This window comes from Aquarana catesbeiana, linkage group LG13, assembly GCF_042186555.1.
Source record: "Aquarana catesbeiana isolate 2022-GZ linkage group LG13, ASM4218655v1, whole genome shotgun sequence".
Taxonomy (NCBI): Eukaryota; Metazoa; Chordata; class Amphibia; order Anura; family Ranidae; genus Aquarana; species Aquarana catesbeiana.
Genome location: NC_133336.1, coordinates 205567657 through 205585921, shown reverse-complemented (window position 1 = coordinate 205585921; position 18265 = coordinate 205567657). Strand labels below are relative to the sequence as shown.

The window sequence follows — 18265 nt, the reverse complement described above, 5'->3', positions numbered from 1 at the left end:
TGAGGTCAGACACTGATGTTGGATGAAAAGGCCTGGCTCGCAGTCTCTGCAATAATTCATCCCAAAGGTGTCCTATCAGGTTGATGTCAGGACTCTGTGCAGGCCAGTCAAGTTCCTCCACCCCAAACTCGCTCATCCATGTTTTTATGGACCTTGCTTTGTGCTCTGGTGCACAGTCATGTTGGAACAGGAAGGAGCCGTCCCCAAATTGTTCCCACAAAGTTGAGAGAATTAAATTGTTCAAAATGTCTTGGTATGCTGATGCCTTAAGAGTTCCCTTCACTGGAACTAAGGGGCTAGGGATGAGCTTCGTGTTCGAGTCGAACCCATGTTCGACTCGAACATCGGCTGTTCGATCGTTCGCCGAATTGCGAACGTTATGGGCCGTTCGCGCTAAATTCGTGTGGCGCGTCACGGCCCATAATTCACTGCGGCATCGCAGTGCATTGCTGGCTGATGATTGGCCAAGCATGCACTATGACCCGCATGCTTGGCCAATCACAGCGCCGTCAGTAGAGAGAGCTGTAATTGGCCAAAGCCAGGGTGGCTTTGGCCAATTATGGCTCAGGGGATTTAGTACACACCCCACACTATATAAGGCCGCCTGCACGGCGGCCCTGTGTAGTGTGTGTTCCGGTGTGCTGAGAGACAGAGAGAGAGAGAGACAGTGTCATTTGATTTGAGTTAGATAGATTAGGCAGAACAGTCAGTCAGTTAGCTGCACTTACAGTGTATTGTGTATATATATGCATCCCAGGTGTTGCATATATATATATACACTGTATTCAGTTTAGCTAGATCCGTTCCTGTTATCTTCTATCTAGACTATTTACATTTAATGCAGTGCGTCCTGCTCACAGTGTTCAGCTAGATCCGTTCCTGCTATTTACATTTAGTGCAGTGCTGTTCAGAGTATATAGGGCCTGGTGGCCCCACACCTTTCCTTATTTTAATTTGGGTGCGGGGTTCCCCTTAATATCCATACAAGACCCAAAGGGCCTGGTAATGGACTGGGGGGTACCCATGCCGTTTGTCTCACTGATTTTCATCCATATTGCCATGACCCGACATGACATTAAACCCGCAAGCAGTTTTAAATGAGATTTTTTCCTTTAAAAATGACATTTGGTGCAGGGACTGTTCTAAACATGGGAAACACGCGTCACTTTACAGGCATACTATAGACACCCCCCAGGTACGATATTTAAAGGAATATTTCACTTTTTTTTTTTACTTTAAGCATCATTAAAATCACTGCTCCCGAAAAAACGGCCGTTTTTAAAAGTTTTTTTTGCATTGATACATGTCCCCTGGGGTAGGACCCGGGTCCCCAAACCCTTTTTAGGACAATACCATGCAAATTAGCCTTTAAAATGAGCACTTTTGATTTCGAACGTTCGAGTCCCATAGACGTCAATGGGGTTCTAACGTTCATGCGAACTTTCGGTCCGTTCGCGGGTTCTGGTGCGAACCGAACCGGGGGGTGTTCGGCTCATCCCTATAAGGGGCCAAACCCAACCCCTGAAAAACACCTCCGCACCATAATCCCCCTCCCCCACTCCATAATCCCCCCTCCACCAAATGATTTTCCAGTGCACAAAGCAAGGTCCATAAAAACATAGATGAGCGAGTTTGGGGTGGAGGAACTTGACTGGCCTGCACAGAGTCCTGACCTCAACCCGATAGAACACCTTTGGTATTATTTAGAGCGGAGACTACAAGCCAGGCCTTCTAATCCAACATGATCGTTAGTATGGTGCTTTTGACAGCCAATTCCAATTTTTCGTCCAACAAAAGCTGGATGTGCAGACTATAACATTTTTATTGTACGTGAACTCAGCATCTGATTTTTGTTTAATCAGTACAGTTTTCACCCAAAATAAATTGTTAGAGCAAGACTACGCATGCTAATAATTCCCCATTGAATACATACAAAACTATTCAACACATTACATTACTTCTGAAGTTGTATTCTGTCGGAAGGGAATTTTAAAATGGAGAGTAACCTCTTCACTTTCGATATGAGACTAGCATGCCACAAAAAATGGACAAACAGTCGTCCAAAAATCTGATCATGTGTACGAGGCTTAAGACTGAGATGCCATTAAAGTTCATGTGCTTGTAAAGGCAGGCGTCCCAATACTGTTGATAATATAGTGTATGTCTAAACTACATAAATCAAATAATAATGGAGATATATTTCATCTCCTGGTTGTCTCTATATATCACCAATATCAGACAGTTCTCTAAAGCTGGATAAAAAAATATAAAACATTTAATATCTGCACTAAAAAACATGAACAACTTTGTGAAAATCTAATGAATGAAAACCAGCCGCCAGCAGGAAGTCTGATATAGAAGTACAAATAGTATAATCTAATTCTATGTATAGAGCCCTACACTTAGTGATAAAATGTGTGATGAGACAAATGAGAAATCTGCAATCTACAATTTTTCCGAGTACCAACACTTCTAATGTAGATGTGATAACTCCACCAATAGTGATCAATAATACAAATTCACAGCTACTTCAGTCTGTATAACATATAAGGTGCAAAAATATAATATCACCTGAGGTATCCAGACAATGGCTGCAATCACATTACATAGAAAGGAAAAGCCTCCATGTCACTGCCTGGATTCCATCATACACGACTGCAGTCCGGAGCGGTGTGTGCTCTGAGTTCTGTGTATACTCATGTATATGATGGAAGTGTACAATCTGTGATTCTATATATATTTAAGGATTATGCATTATGGAGGCTTTATTTTTTCTATGTAATGTGATTGTGGCCATTGTCTGGATACCTCGGGTGATATTGGAGATACTACCTGGAGGTCTGACATTCCGTGGCATAGTCTGTTCTCATCAGAAGCCGGCTTGAGCGGAGTGGCACTGCTGGAAGAATATAAACAAGCATGTCTGGGCCTTGCTTGTGGGGACAAACCTTTTGGTAAGTGACATGTTTGCTCACCGGTGTGGTGGCGGTTGATTGAAGTTGCTGCAAAGAGGTGGAAGTTGATCAGCATTGATTTAATCCATCTGGATGAATCTCTGGTATTTCTGTTAGACCCCTTTCACACTGAGGCAGTTTTCAGACATTTTAGCACTAGAGATAGCACCTGAAAACTGCCTCCCATTTATTTGTATGAGTGCTTTCACACTGGGGCGGTGCGCTTGTGGAACGTTAGAAAAAGTCCTGCAAGCAGTATCTTTGGGGCGGGTTATGAGCATTATAAATAGCGCTCCCAAAATGCCCCTACCTATTGAAATGAATGGGCAACACTTCCAAAGCGCTTTGAAAGAGCCACAAAACTGGTCTTTTTACTTTTTGTAACCACTTACGAACCGCCCACCGCAGTTTTATGGGGGCTGTTTGAAGGAGGATATTGTTGTTATGGCAGCAGCTAGCTGCCATAACCCCGGTATCCTCATCTTCAGCAGGCAGTCCGCTACAAAATAAAAGTGGTCTCTGTGTCAGATTCACTGCAAAATCACTTTTATCAGTGGCAGAGAGAGGGCCCCCCTCCCACCGTGATCTGGTGCCCGCCACCGCTTACCGGAGCAATCGGCAGCGGCGGAGGCGATCGTGTCCTGTCTCCTGTCAGGTATAGAGACAAGTGAGGGGAAGATGGCCCCCACCCGTCTCCACACAATTGCTGGGCAAAAGCAAAGTCAAAATGTCACTTCCGCCCACAGCTCTTAAAGGCACATTTTATTTAAATAATTTTTTTAAATTACTATTTTTTATTGCATTTTAGTCTAAATATGAGATCTGAGGTCTTTTTGACCCCAGATCTCATATTTAAAGCGGGGTTCCACTCAAATTTTTTACTTATTCTTACCCCCTTCATTTAATTGCATAGATGTTCAAATGCAGCACAAAGAAATTACCTTTATATTATACTTTATTGTGCCACTTCCTGTCTCTCCACCCATGGGAGTAGGCATGTTTATTGCCTTTCCCTGGTGCCACACTGTCTCCTGGTAGCTTAGTGTCAGGCTTCCCAAGATTCAGTGCGAAAACAATGATCATGCGTGTGAATTAGCTGTGAATGAACAGCATTCACCGCATCCAGGAAATCATAGCTTGTGGGCTTCACATGTCCACAAGCAAGATGGAAACAGCCAGCATCACATTTTTTAAGTTATTCTTTAGTACGAAAACAGACAGAGGCGGAAATATTACACCCAAACTGTGAGTATTATTTTGGGGTTAGCAAAGTGTCTCAATGACCTAAAAAAAAAAAAAAAGATTGGTCGCCGGACTCCCGCTTTAAGAGGTCCTGACATGCTTTTTTTCTATTACAAGGGATGTTTACATTCCTTGTAATAGGAATAAAAGTGACATTTTTTTTTAAACAGTGTAAAAAAAAGTAAAATAAATAATAATAAAAATGTTTAAACACGCCCCGTCCCAGCGAGCTCACGGGAGTAGCGCCCGCATATGCAAATGGTGTTCAAACCACACATGTGAGGTATCGCTGCAATCGGTAGAGCAAGAGCAACAATTCCAGCCTTAGACCTGCTCTGTAACTTAACCGCTTGCTGTCCGCCTCATGATGATATACATAAGCAGAAGGGCAGGTACAGGCAGAATCACGTACTTGTATGTTCCCCTTTAAGAGGCAGTCAGCGGCGCGTGCGTGCCTGTGGCAAGCTCCGTGAGTTGGGTCGTGGGTCCCATGGACTCGATCACTGCAGGGATACCCGTGATCACCTCACGGGGAGGAAGAACAGGGGGATGCTAACGTAAACAAGCATCTCCCCACTCTGCCTAGTGGCAGTGGCACTGTTCTCTGCTCCCTGTCATCGGAGCAGAGAACAGTGATGTCCAACACACAGCCCAACCCCCTCACAGTTAGAAACATTCCTTAGGACATACTTAACTCCTCCCCGCCCCCTAGTGGTTAACCCCTTCACTGCCAGTGTCATTTACACAGTAAGCAGTGCATTTTTTTTAGTACTGATTCCTGTATAAATGACAATCTTCCCAAAAATGTGTCAAAAATATCCAATGTGTCCGCCATAATGTCGCAGTCATGATAAAAATCTCTGATCGCCGCCATTTAAAAAAAAAATTAATAAAAATGCCATAAAACTATCCCCTATTTTGTAAACGCTATAACTTTTGCGCAAACCAATCAATAATTGCTTATTGCGAATTTTTTACCAAAAATATGTAGAAGAATATGAATCGGCCTAAACTGAGGAAAAAAATAGTTTTTTTATATATTTTTGGGGGCTATTTATTAAAGCAAAAAGTAAAAAATAATGCATTTTTTTCAAAATTATCACTCTTTGTTTATAGCGCAAAAAATAAAAACCACAGGGGTGATCAAATACCACCAAAAGATAGCTCTATTTGTGGAAAAAAAAGGACATCAATTTTGTTTGGGAGCCACGTCGCATGACCGTGCAATTGTCAGTTAAAGTGACGCAGCACAGAATCGCAAAAAGTGCTCTGGTCAGGAAGGGGGTAAATTCTTCTGGGGCTGAAGTGGTTAAAACATGCAACCTGTAGAATTTTTTAACTGTCGCCTATGGAGATTTTTAAGGCTAAAAGTTTGTCACCATAGCACGAGCGGGCGCAATTTTGAAGCATGACATGTTGGGTATCAACTTACTGGGCGTAACATTATTTTTCACAATATAAAACATAATTGAGCTAATTTTACTGTTGTCTTATATTTTTATTCAAAAAGGTGTTTTTTCCAAAGAAAGTGCGCTTGTAAGACCATTGCGCAAATACGGTGTGAAAAAAAGTATTGCAATGACCGCCATTTTATTCTCTAGGGTGTTAGAAAAAAAATATATAATGTTTGGGGTTCTAAGTAATTTTCTAGCAAAAAAAAACTGTTTTAACCACTTCAATACTGGGCATTTTCGTCACCTTCCTTCCCAGGCCAATTTTCAGCTTTCAGCGCTCTCGCACTTTCAATGAGAATTGCGTGGTCATGCTATGCTGTACCCAAATGGAATTTTTATCATTTTGTTCGCACAAATAGAGCTTTCTTTTGGTGGTATTTATTCACGACTTTGTTTTTTGTTATTTTGCGATATAAGCAAAAAAAAGCAGAAATTTGGAAAAAAAAAACAATATTTTCCTTTTTTCTGTTTTAAAAGAAATCCAATAAAATCGAGTTTTCTCATAAATTTAAGCCAAAATGTATTCTGCTACATGTTTTTGGTTAAAAAATTTCTGTTAAGTGTATAATAATTGGTTTGTGTGATCACGCAAAGATGTACACAATTGATCATGAACAGATGTGCGCAGGTGATCACAGACATATGTGTGCAGATAATCATTGGGACATGTGATTTTAATGGGACATATGTGGGGGACGGGTGTTTTTTTTTATTTTGGGACATTGTGTGGGGACATGTGTGGTGACACTAGGTTGATGATCAGTGAGTAAAAAGCTGTAAAAAACAGCTCATACTCACTGATCACCAGCCGGTTGCAGCGATCCCCTCTCCTCTCCTCACCGACAACTTCCGTGTGAGGAGAGGAGAGCTGATTGCCTAGCAACCGGCTCTGTGTTTACATCACATGACGGCTGTGATTGGACATGTGATCATGGAGGGCCAATCACAGAGCACTCCTGCCGATCGGAGATGCGCCTTGTCCGGGTGACACCAGTGCATCGGGATAGCGCCACTGTGCAGGCCTGTGCACGATCCCGCTCCTTCTGAGGGATGCTCCTGAACATCCACTCAGAAGGAGAAAGCGCCCACCCGGCTGTTAATGTACATTGGCCGGGTGGGAAGTGGTTAAACATGTAAACACTAAATCACAAAACGAGGCTGGTCCTTAAGTGGTTAAAGCGGTGTTCCAGCCAAATTTAAACTTTTTAAATAAAAATACCCCTATAATACACAAGCTAAATGTATTCTAGTAAAGTTAGTCTGTAAACTAAGGTCTGTTTTGTTAGTTTATAGCATTAGTTTGTTATTTTATAAACTTCCAGCAGGCCGTGGCCATTTTAAGTGTGGGCATCTGAAGCCAGAATGTATTTCTTCCTGGATCTCATCCTTGCTGATCTCGCACATGCTCAGTGCAGCACAAGCAGTGTGATAGGTTTCAGGTCAGGTTTCCATAGCAATGGCAGTGTAAGAGGAAGTTGCTGCCCCTTAGCTATGCAAACCTCTCCTCCCCTCCTCCCTCCAGGAACCAGGAAATAAATTACAATTGCATTATTTCTTGCATTGCCTACCTGAAAATGGCGTAGACCAAGTAAAGATGAATTTCTATGACATCACATCGCCCCGAGAAAATTGTATCACAACCCCCACAAATCGCATCACAACAACCCCCGCATATCGCATCACATAGCCCCGCGAATCACATCACAACACCCCCAGCAAATTGCATCACAACACCCCCCAAAAATCGTATCACATCGCCCCCCCGCAAATTGCATCACAACAACCTCCGCAAATTGCATCAGGACACCCCCGCAAATTGCATCACATCGCCCCCAGCAAATCGCATCACAACACCCCCCACAAATCACATCACAACAACCCCCGCAAATCACATCACATTGCTCCCAGCAAATCGCATAACAACACCACCAGCAAATCGCATCACAACGAACACCCCCGCAAATTTTTTCACATCGCCCCCCGCAAATGGCATCACAACACTCCCAAAAATCGCATCACATCGCCCCCCGCAAATGGCATCACATCGCCCCCTGCAAATTGCATCACAACACCCTCAACAAATCACATTACAATACACACAGAAAATTGCATCATAACACCCCCTGGAAATTGCATCACAACACCCCACGCAAATTGCATCACATCGCACCCAGAAAATTGTATCACAACACCCCCGCAAATCACATCACAACACCCCTGCAGATCATATCACATCACCCCCAGCAAATTGCATCACAACAACCCTCGCAAATCGCATCACAACATCCCCCGCAAATGGAATTACATTGCCCCAACAAATCAAATCACAGCACCCCCCACAAATCGCATCACAACACCACAAGCAAATCACATCACATTGCCCCAAACACATCACAACACCCCATCACATGCCACCATCAAAATTGCCCCATCAAAGCTGCCAAATCAGATTTGCCCCATCAATACTGCCCCCATAAAACCTGCCCCCATCATATTGCCACCATTAAAAATTGGCCCATCAAAATTGCCCCCATTAAAACTGCCCCATCATATTGCCCCATCAATACTGCCCATATCAAAATTGCCCCATCATATTGCCACCATCAAAACTGCCCCATCAAAACTGCCCCATCATATTTCTACCATCAAAACTGCCCCATCATATTGTCCCCATCAATACTGCCCCCATCAAAACTGCACCTTCATATTGCCACCATCAAAACTGTCCCCCATCAAAACTGCCCCATCAGAATTGCCCCATCAAAACTGCCCCATCATATAGCCACCATCAAAACTGCCCCATCAGAATTGCCCCATCATATTGTCACCATCAAAACTGCCCTGTCAAAACTGCTGCATCAAAACTGCCCCATCAGAATTGCCCCATCAAAACTGTCCCATCAAAACAGCCCCCATCAAAACTGCCCCATCAATACTACCATATCAAAACTACCACCATCAAAATTGCCCATCATATTGCTACCATCAAAACTGCCCCCATCAAAACTTCCCCATTAGAATTGCCCCCCTGAGAATTGCCCCATCAAAACTTCCCCCTTTCAAAACAGCCCCATCATATTGCCACCATCAAAAATGCTCCGTCATTGTGCCCCATCAATACTGCCCCATTAAAATTGCCCCATCAGAATTGCCCTATCAAAACTGCCCCCATCAAAACTGCCCCATCATATTGCCACCATCAAAACTGCCCCATCAAAACTGCCCCATCAAAATTGTCCCATCAGAATTTCCCCATCAATACTGCCCCATCAAAACTGCCCCATCATATTGCTACCATCAAAACTGCCCCGTCATATTGCCCCCATCAAAATTGCACCTTCATATTGCCACCATCAAAACTGTCCCCATCAAAACTTCCCCATCAGAATTGCCCCCATTAGAATTGCCCCATCAAAACTGCCCCATCATATTGCCACCATCAAAACTGCCCCATCAGAATTGCCCCATCATATTGTCACCATCAAAACTGCCCTGTCAAAACTGCCCCATCAAATGTGTCCCATCAAAACAGCCCCCATCAAAACTGCCCCATCAAAACTGCCCCATCATATTGCCCCATCAGAATTGCCCCCACAAAACTGCCCCCATCAGAATTGCCCCATCATATTCCTCAATTATAAATCAGTACATGGTGTGTCTCTCCCCTCCCCCATGCTCTGTATGTAATCAGAGCTGAGATGCTCCAGCCACCTCCGCCACCGCCCATCACTGTGTATAAGAAGCTTTGGTAGGTGAATATGGGTGGAGCTCCACTTTAAGGTCCCGTTGTCACCGGCCCACTAGGGCACGAAAAGCGCAGTTAAAACACCACTAAAGCACTGCAAAAATGACCAGCGATTTAGGGCTGTTTTATCGGCTCTGCAGTGTGAAAGGGGTCTTACTACACAAGTCACTGTATGGTGATTGGAGATGGAAGTAGTGGTGAATGGCTTGTAGGAAATCCGCTTTTTCACATTTATGAACTTTCTCTTGATGTTTGTAATTTTATAAGATAACTTTGTTGCTCTTCATGTTTATGTATTTTTGTACATTATATGTTATATAGATTGAAGTATGTGTGAATAGATTAGAGGAGACCTGCCCTTCCTCACATGTATGAAAGTGTATTTTTTTAGTGAATGTAATTGTTATATCTGATCACTGTTGGTGGAATTATCACATCTAGTATAATATGGAAGACTGCAGCACTAGTACACTAGTATATAACATTCACACAATATAGCTGTGACAATATAACAATAAAAGTGAGACTCCTCATCACAAAACTCCCTATAAGTGTATATATAACAATGGTATGGAGACTATTTCACTGATAACTAATGAAGAGAATTTATAATCAGCATATATAAAATTAGTGCAGCAATATTAGTACAAATATTTAAAAAAGGTCCAAATAAAGAACGGTAATAATAAAATCTTCTCCACACCATAAGATCAAATTCTCCACCATGATGTTCTAAGGAAATCTCAAAGTACAATGGTGTCACTTTTAGTCAATGAAGTTTCCACAACATGAGTGAGACTTCTGTGACCATCAAAGTGAATCTCCACAACTGAATCCAAGACTTAGCAGAAGGTTGGAGGTGAAAGCCTAGAGGTCAGTGTGAGTGTGTATGGTCCAATCCCCATACAGGAATAATGAGTGGATCACACCTCCTCATCCACTTCTCATGTCACATTTAGTAATTGGGGTCCACAAAAAGAGAAATCCTCCAATAGTGTAGATGATCGATCGTGTTTTATAAAGTGATCTCATATTAATGATTCCAATAAAGAGAAATGAGTTCCATTCATGTAGAGAATAGTTACATTCATTCCTGGGGAGAAATTCATTTTCTTCTGGTAACATTCTTCTCTTATTCTACAGATTGGATAATAATCACCTGACAGACAGTTCCTGCCCCCACCTGGCATCTGGAATAAGAAATAACCAGACACTGAGGACGCTGAACCTGTCTGGGAACAATCTGGAGGGTCCTCATTTCAGGGATCTGATGGAAGCTCTGACAACAAGCCGGATAGAGAAATTACAGTGAGTATAACAGGACTGACTGAGACAATAATGATCTGAGACAGTTTTATATCTAAATCACATAAATAATATAGAAATATGAGAATGTCATCAAATTCCATCTTTAGACTCCATAAGGCTCCATGCACACTGGGCTTAAAAAAATGTCAGTTCCCTTGGCAGAAAAAAATGTTCCTATAGAAATTTTACTATACAAAGTTTGGACGAGTTTAGGAGAGTTTTGCATTTTTTCTGCCAGAAAGCTCCAATCAGAAACGCGATGACACATGAAATGCATAGAAGAGAGGCTTGACATGCAAACTGACAGGAGCCCTCCACTTCCGCTGGGTAGTTGATATGCACGCCACATGCCACTAGTCACACAGCGGTGTGGGATCGATTCTACAGACCCTTGAGCTGCCTTTGTGCCGGTTGTATCATATTGGACATATGTAAGTGCAGCTTTCTTCTAAATAAAACTTTATTACACTATACCTGCCTTCTGTGGCTCTTTGTGGCAGAGCCAATTCCACAGAGTCTTGTGATGGGAGAAGGAGAGAGATGAATATTGTGGAGGATATATGATACTGGAGAGATTTTTTTACAAATGCCTGGTGAAGCACTATTGGTTTGGAGTATTGGAGCACATATTTCAGGAGCACAGTGTTGGAGCATACCGTATATACTCGAGTATAAGTCGTTCCGAGTATAAGTCGAGGCCCTAATTTACTACAAAAAAAATGGGAAAAACTTATTGACCCGAGTATAAGACGAGGGTGAAAAATGCACAGCTACTGTAAGTGGAAAAGAGGGTCAACAATGCCCATTTGCAGCATCACTGTGCCCATTTGCATGCCTCACTGTGCCCATTTGCAGCCATAGGTCCCCTGAACTTCAAACTCGGTAGTTAAGGGTTCCTAGATGCCCCCTAGCTGCAGCCAAAATTTGGGGTCTCTGAACCCAAAGGGTCCTGAAATGACATTGCTGTAGATGGACACAGTTGACCGAATTTGGGGCCCCGTATCTCAGGGCCACTTAGTGCTAGGAACCCCAAATTTGGTGTGCAAACCCAGTGGAATTAGCACCATAAAATTTCCAAAGTTGGGGTTTCTAGCACCAAGTGGCCCCGAGATACAGGGCCCTAAAAATCAGTTCAGGTTATGGTACCAGTTCCACTGGGTTTGCACACCAAATTTGGGGTTCCTAGCACCAAGTGGTCCTGAAATATGGGGCCCCAAATTCGGTTCAGAAAATGTCAAGCACTTTTCTTCAGCAGAGAATGACATTTTCCGAACCGATTTTGGGGCCCCGTATGTCGGGGCCACTTAGTGCTAGGAACTTCATCTTTGAATATGTTGTGGTACCAGTTCCACTGGGTTTGCACACCAAATTTGGGGTTCCTAGCACCAAGTGGTCCTGAAATATGGGGCCCCAAAGTCGGTTCAGAAAATGTCAAGCACTTTTCTTCAGCAGAGAATGACATTTTCCGAACCGATTTTGGGGCCCCGTATCTCGGGGCCACTTAGTGCTAGGAACTTCATCTTTGAATATGTTGTGGTACCAGTTCCACTGGGGTTGCACACTAAATTTGGGGTTCCTAGCACCAAGTGGCCCTGAGATACGGGGCCCCAAATTCGGTTCGGAAAATGAAATTTTTTGCTGCAGAAAAGTGCTTGACTCAAGTATAAGTCGAGGGGGGCACTTTCAGCATAAAAAAATGTGCTGAAAAATTCGACTTATACTCGAGTATATACGGTATATTAAAGAGTCATTTATCATAGAAATTAATGGACTTTTATGTATATTGATGAATTGTGCACTTTCTGATTACACACATTTTATTTAATTTATTGATTTACTTATACAACTTTTATTAATTCACTATAATATTAAATTTTTTTTCCTTTGTCCAGATAGCGCCCTTTATACACACTTTTTCAGAAACATGAACCAGAAGGGTTATTTTTTCTGCCTCTAAACGCTGAGCTCACAATATGTGTGTAATCGTCATAATTAGGGATGAGCTTTGAGTTTGAGTCGAACTCATGTTCGACTCGAACATGGGCTGTTCGCAAGTTCGCCGAACAGCGAACAATTTGGGGTGTTCGCGGCAAATTCGAATGCCGCGGAACACCCTTTAAAAGTCTATGGAAGAAATCAAAAGTGCTAATTTTAAAGGCTTATATGCATGGTATTGTCATAAAAAGTGTTTGGGGACCTGGGTCCTGCCCCAGGGGACATGGATCAATGCAAAAAAGTTTTAAAAACGGCCTTTTTTTGGGAGCAGTGATTTAATAATGCTTGAAGTGAAACAATAAAAGTGTAATATCCCTTTAAATTTTGTACCTGGGGGGTGTCTCTAGTATACCTGTAAAGGGGCGCATGTTTCCCGTGTTTAGAACAGTCTGACAGCAAAATGACATTTCAAAGGAAAAAAAGTCATTTAAAACTACTCGCGGCTATTAATGAATTGCCGGTCATACAATACACATAGAAGTTAATTGATAAAAACGGCATGGGAATTCCCCACAGGGGAACCCTGAACCAAAATAAAAAAAATTACGTAAGAGGGGTCCCCCTAAATTCCATACCAGGCCCTTCAGGTCTGGTATAGATATTAAGGGGAACCCCGACCAAATTTTTTTTTTTAAATGGCGTGGGGTCCCCCAAGAATCCATACCAGACCCTTATCCGAGCAGGCTGCAGGAAAAGAGGGGGGACAAAAAAACCCCTCCCCCTCCTGAACCGTACCAGGCCACATGCCCTCAACATTGAGAGCTACCCCAAAGCACCTTGTCCCCATGTTGATGAGGACAAGGGCCTCATCCCCACAACCCTGGCTGGTGGTTGTGGGGGTCTGCGGGCGGGGGGCTTATCGGAATCTGGAAGCCCCCTTTAACAAGGGGACCCCCAGATCCCGGCCCTCCCCCCTGTGTGAAATGGTAAGGGACTGTCAAAAATGTTAAAAATGACAAGAGACAGTTTTTGACAATTCCTTTATTTAAATGCTTCTTCTTTCTTCTATCCTCTATCTTCCTTCATATTCTTCCTCTTCTGGTTCTTCTGTTTCTTCTGGTTCTTCCTCTGGTGTTCTCATCCAGCATCTCCTCTGCGGCGTCTTCTTCCCTTCTTCTCCTTGGGCTGCTCCGCATCCATGGCATGGAGGGAGGCTCCTGCTCTTCTCTTCATCTTCTTCTCTTCATCCTCTTTTCAGGCTGCTCTGCATCCATGCTGGCATGGAGGGAGGCTCCCGCTGTGTGACGCTTCTCCTCTTCTGACGGTTCTTAAATAACGGGGGGCATCCTGTCAAGTCACCATGTGTCAGAGGGGGGCGGGAGCACTGGGTGGCCCCACCCCCCTGTTATTTAAGAACTGTCAGAAGAGGAGAAGCGTCACACAGCGGGAGCCTCCCTCCATGCCAGCATGGATGCGGAGCAGCCCGAAAAGAAGATGAAGAGAAGAAGATGAAGAGAAGAGCGGGAGCCTCCCTCCATGCCATGGATGCGGACCCAGGTCCCCAAACACTTTTTATGACAATAACTTGCATATAAGCCTTTAAAATTATCACTTTTGATTATTCATGTTCGTGTCCCATAGACTTTAACGCTGTTCGCATGTTCAAACTAATTTTTTGCCTGTTCGCATGTTCTGGTGCGAATTGAACAGGGGGGTGTTCAGTTCATCCCTAGTCATAATGTGTATGGAGACATAGGATAACATGGAGCTGATTCTACAGGCAGAACACAAAACTCATGTAGTGGCAGCAATTTTTAAGCCAGTATGCATGGAGCCTAAATATCCAAACCTGGACTGTTACACTATATGACCAAAAGTATTGGGACGCCTGCCTTTACACACACACATGAAGTTTAAAGGCATCCCAGTCTTAGTCCTTAGGGTTCAATATTGATTTGGACTACCCTTCGCAGCTATAACAGCTTTATCTCTACTGGGAAGTAGGGATGAGCCGAACACCCCCCTGTTTGGTTCGCACCAGAACATGCGAACAGGAAAAAAGTTCGTTCGAACACGCGAACACCGTTAAAGTCTATGGGACACGAACATGAATAATCAAAAGTGCTAATTTTAAAGGCTAATATGCAAGTTATTGTCATAAAAAAGTGTTTGGGGACCTGGGTCCTGCCCCAGGGAACATGGATCAATGCAAAAATTTTTTTTAAAAACGGCCATTTTTTCAGGAGCAGTGATTTTAATAATGCTTAAAGTCAAACAATAAAAGTGTAATATCCCTTTAAATTTCGTACCTGGGGGGTGTCTATAGTATGCCTGTAAAGGGGCGCATGTTTCCTGTGTTTAGAACAGTCTGACAGCAAAATGACATTTTGAAGGAAAAAAGCCATTTAAAACTACCCGCGGCTATTGCATTGCCGATAATACACATAGAAGTTCATTGATAAAAACGGCATGGGAATTCCCCAAAGGGGAACCCCGAACCAAAATTAAAAACAAAAAATGATGTGGGAGTCCCCCTAAATTCCATACCAGGCCCTTCAGGTCTGGTATGGATATTAAGGGGAACCCCGGCCAAAATTTAAAAAAAAAAATGACGTGGGGTTCCCCCTAAATTGCATACCAGACCCTTCAGGTCTGGTATGGATTTTAAGGGGAACCCCGCGCCAAAAAAAAAAAAAAAAACGGCGTGGGGTCCCCCCAAAAATCCATACCAGACCCTTATCCGAGCACGCAACCTGGCAGGCCGCAGGAAAAGAGGGGGGGACGAGAGTGCAGCCCCCCCTCCTGAACCGTACCAGGCCACATGCCCTCAACATTGGGAGGGTGCTTTGGGGTAGCCCCCCAAAACACCTTGTCCCCATGTTGATGAGGACAAGGGCCTCATCCCCACAACCCTGGCCGGTGGTTGTGGGGGTCTGCGGGCGGGGAGCTTATCGGAATCTGGAAGCCCCCTTTAACAAGGGGACCCCCAGATCCCGGCCCCCCTGTGTGAAATGGTAAGGGGGTACTTACCCCTACCATTTCACTAAAAAACTGTCAAAAATGTTAAAAATGACAAGAGACAGTTTTTGACAATTCCGTTATTTAAATACTTCTTCTTTCTTCTATCTTCCTTCATCTTCTGGTTCTTCTGGTTCTTCTGGCTCTTCTGGTTCTTCCTCCGGCGTTCTCGTCCAGCATCTCCTCCGCGGCATCTTCTATCTTCTTCTCCTCGGGCCGCTCCGCACCCATGGCATGGGGGGAGGCTCCCACTCTTCTCTTCATCTTCTTCATCTTCTTCTCTTCTTCTTCTCTTCTTCTTTTCTTCTCTTCTTCTCTTCTTCTCTTCTTCATTTTCTTCTCCGGGCTGCTCCGCACCCATGCTGGCATGGAGGGAGGCTCACGCTGTGTGACAGCGCTCCTCGTCTGACAGTTCTTAAATAACGGGGGGTGGGGCCACCCGGTGACCGCACCCCCCTCTGACGCACGGGACAGGACGGGACTTCCCTGTGGCATTCCCCGTGACTTCACAGGGAAGTCCCATCAAGTCAACGTGCGTCAGAGGGGGGCGGGGTCACCGGGTGGCCCCGCCCCCCGTTATTTAAGAACTGTCAGACGAGGAGCGCCGTCACACAGCGGGAGCCTCCCTCCATGCCAGCATGGGTGCGGAGCGGCCCGGAGAAGAAAATGAAGAAGAGAAGAAGAGAAGAAAAGAAGAAGAGAAGAAGAGAAGAAGATGAAGAAGATGAAGAGAAGAGCGGGAGCCTCCCCCCATGCCATGGGTGCGGAGCGGCCCGAGGAGAAGAAGATAGAAGACGCCGCGGAGGAGATGCTGGATGAGAACGCCGGAGGAAGAACCAGAAGAACCAGAAGATGAAGGAAGATAGAAGAAAGAAGAAGTATTTAAATAAAGGAATTGTCAAAAACTGTCTCTTGTCATTTTTAACATTTTTGACAGTTTTTTAGTGAAATGGTAGGGGTACTTTTGTACCCCCTTACCATTTCACACAGGGTGGGCCGGGATCTGGGGGTCCCCTTGTTAAAGGGGGCTTCCAGATTCCGCCCGCAGACCCCCACAACCACCGGCCAGGGTTGTGGGGATGAGGCCCTTGTCCTCATCAACATGGGGACAAGGTGTTTTGGGGGGCTACCCCAAAGCACCCTCCCAATGTTGAGGGCATGTGGCCTGGTACGGTTCAGGAGGGGGGGCGCACTCTCGTCCCCCCCTCTTTTCCTGCGGCCTGCCAGGTTGCGTGCTCGGATAAGGGTCTGGTATGGATTTTTGGGGGGACCCCACGCCGTTTTTTTTTTTTTTTTTGGTGCGGGGTTCCCCTTAACCACTTGAGCCCCGGACCATTATGCTGCCTAAGGACCAGAGGTCTTTTTCCAATTTGGCACTGCGTCGCTTTAACTACTAATTGCGCGGTCATGCAATGCTGTACCCAAACGAAATTTGCGTCCTTTTCTTCCCACAAATAGAGCTTTCTTTTGATGGTATTTGATCACCTCTGCGGTTTTTATTTTTTGCGCTATAAACGGAAAAAGACCGAAAATTTTGAAAAAAAATGATATTTTCTAATTTTTGTTATAAAAAAAATCCAATAAACTAAATTTTAGTCATACATTTAGGCCAAAATGTATTCGGCCACATGTCTTTGGTAAAAAAAATGTCAATAAGCGTATATTTATTGGTTTGCGCAAAAGTTATAGCGTCTACAAACTAGGGTACATTTTCTGGAATTTACACAGCTTTTAGTTTATGACTGCCTATGTCATTTCTTGAGGTGCTAAAATGGCAGGGCAGTACAAAACCCCCCCAAATGACCCCATTTTGGAAAGTAGACACCCCAAGGAAATTGCTGAGAGGCATGTTGAACCCATTGAATATTTATTTTTTTGTCCCAAGTGATTGAAAAATGACAAAAAAAAAAAAATATTTACAAAAAGTTGTCACTAAATGATATATTGCTCACATAGGCCATGGGCCTATGTGGAATTGCACCCCAAAATACATTTAGCTGCTTCTCCTGAGTATGGGGATACCACATGTGTGGGACTTTTTGGGAGCCTAGCCGCGTACGGGGCCCCGAAAACCAATCACCGCCTTCAGGATTTCTAAGGGTGTAAATTTTTGCTTTCACTCTTCACTGCCTATCACAGTTTCGGAGGCCATGGAATGCCCAGGTGGCACAAAACCCCCCAAAATGACCCCATTTTGGAAAGTAGACACCCCAAGCTATTTGCTGAGAGGCATATTGAGTCCATGGAATATTTTATATTTTGACACAAGTTGCGGGAAAGTGACACTTTTTTTTTTTTTTTTCATAAAGTTGTCACTAAATGATATATTGCTCACACAGGCCATGGGCATATGTGGAATTGCACCCCAAAATACATTTAGCTGCTTCTCCTGAGTATGGGGATACCACATGTGTGGGACTTTTTGGGAGCCTAGCCGCGTACGGGACCCCGAAAACCAATCACTGCCTTCAGGATTTCTAAGGGTGAAAATTTTTGATTTCACTCTTTACTGCCTATCACAGTTTCGGAGGCCATGGAATGCCCAGGTGGCACAAACCCCCCCCAAATGACCCCATTTTGGAAAGTAGACACCCCAAGCTATTTGCTGA

General features: G+C 44.0%; 1 protein-coding gene across 1 annotated transcript in view; it reads left to right on the top strand.

Moving 5' to 3' along the window:
• Positions 1-18265, top strand: part of LOC141117755 (NACHT, LRR and PYD domains-containing protein 3-like) — a 646257-nt gene that overhangs the window by 569904 nt on the left and 58088 nt on the right. Inside the window, exon 13 of the mRNA XM_073610770.1 lies at positions 10539-10703. Coding sequence (XP_073466871.1) covers positions 10539-10703 — 165 coding nt within the window. The remainder of the gene's footprint in view (positions 1-10538; positions 10704-18265) is intronic.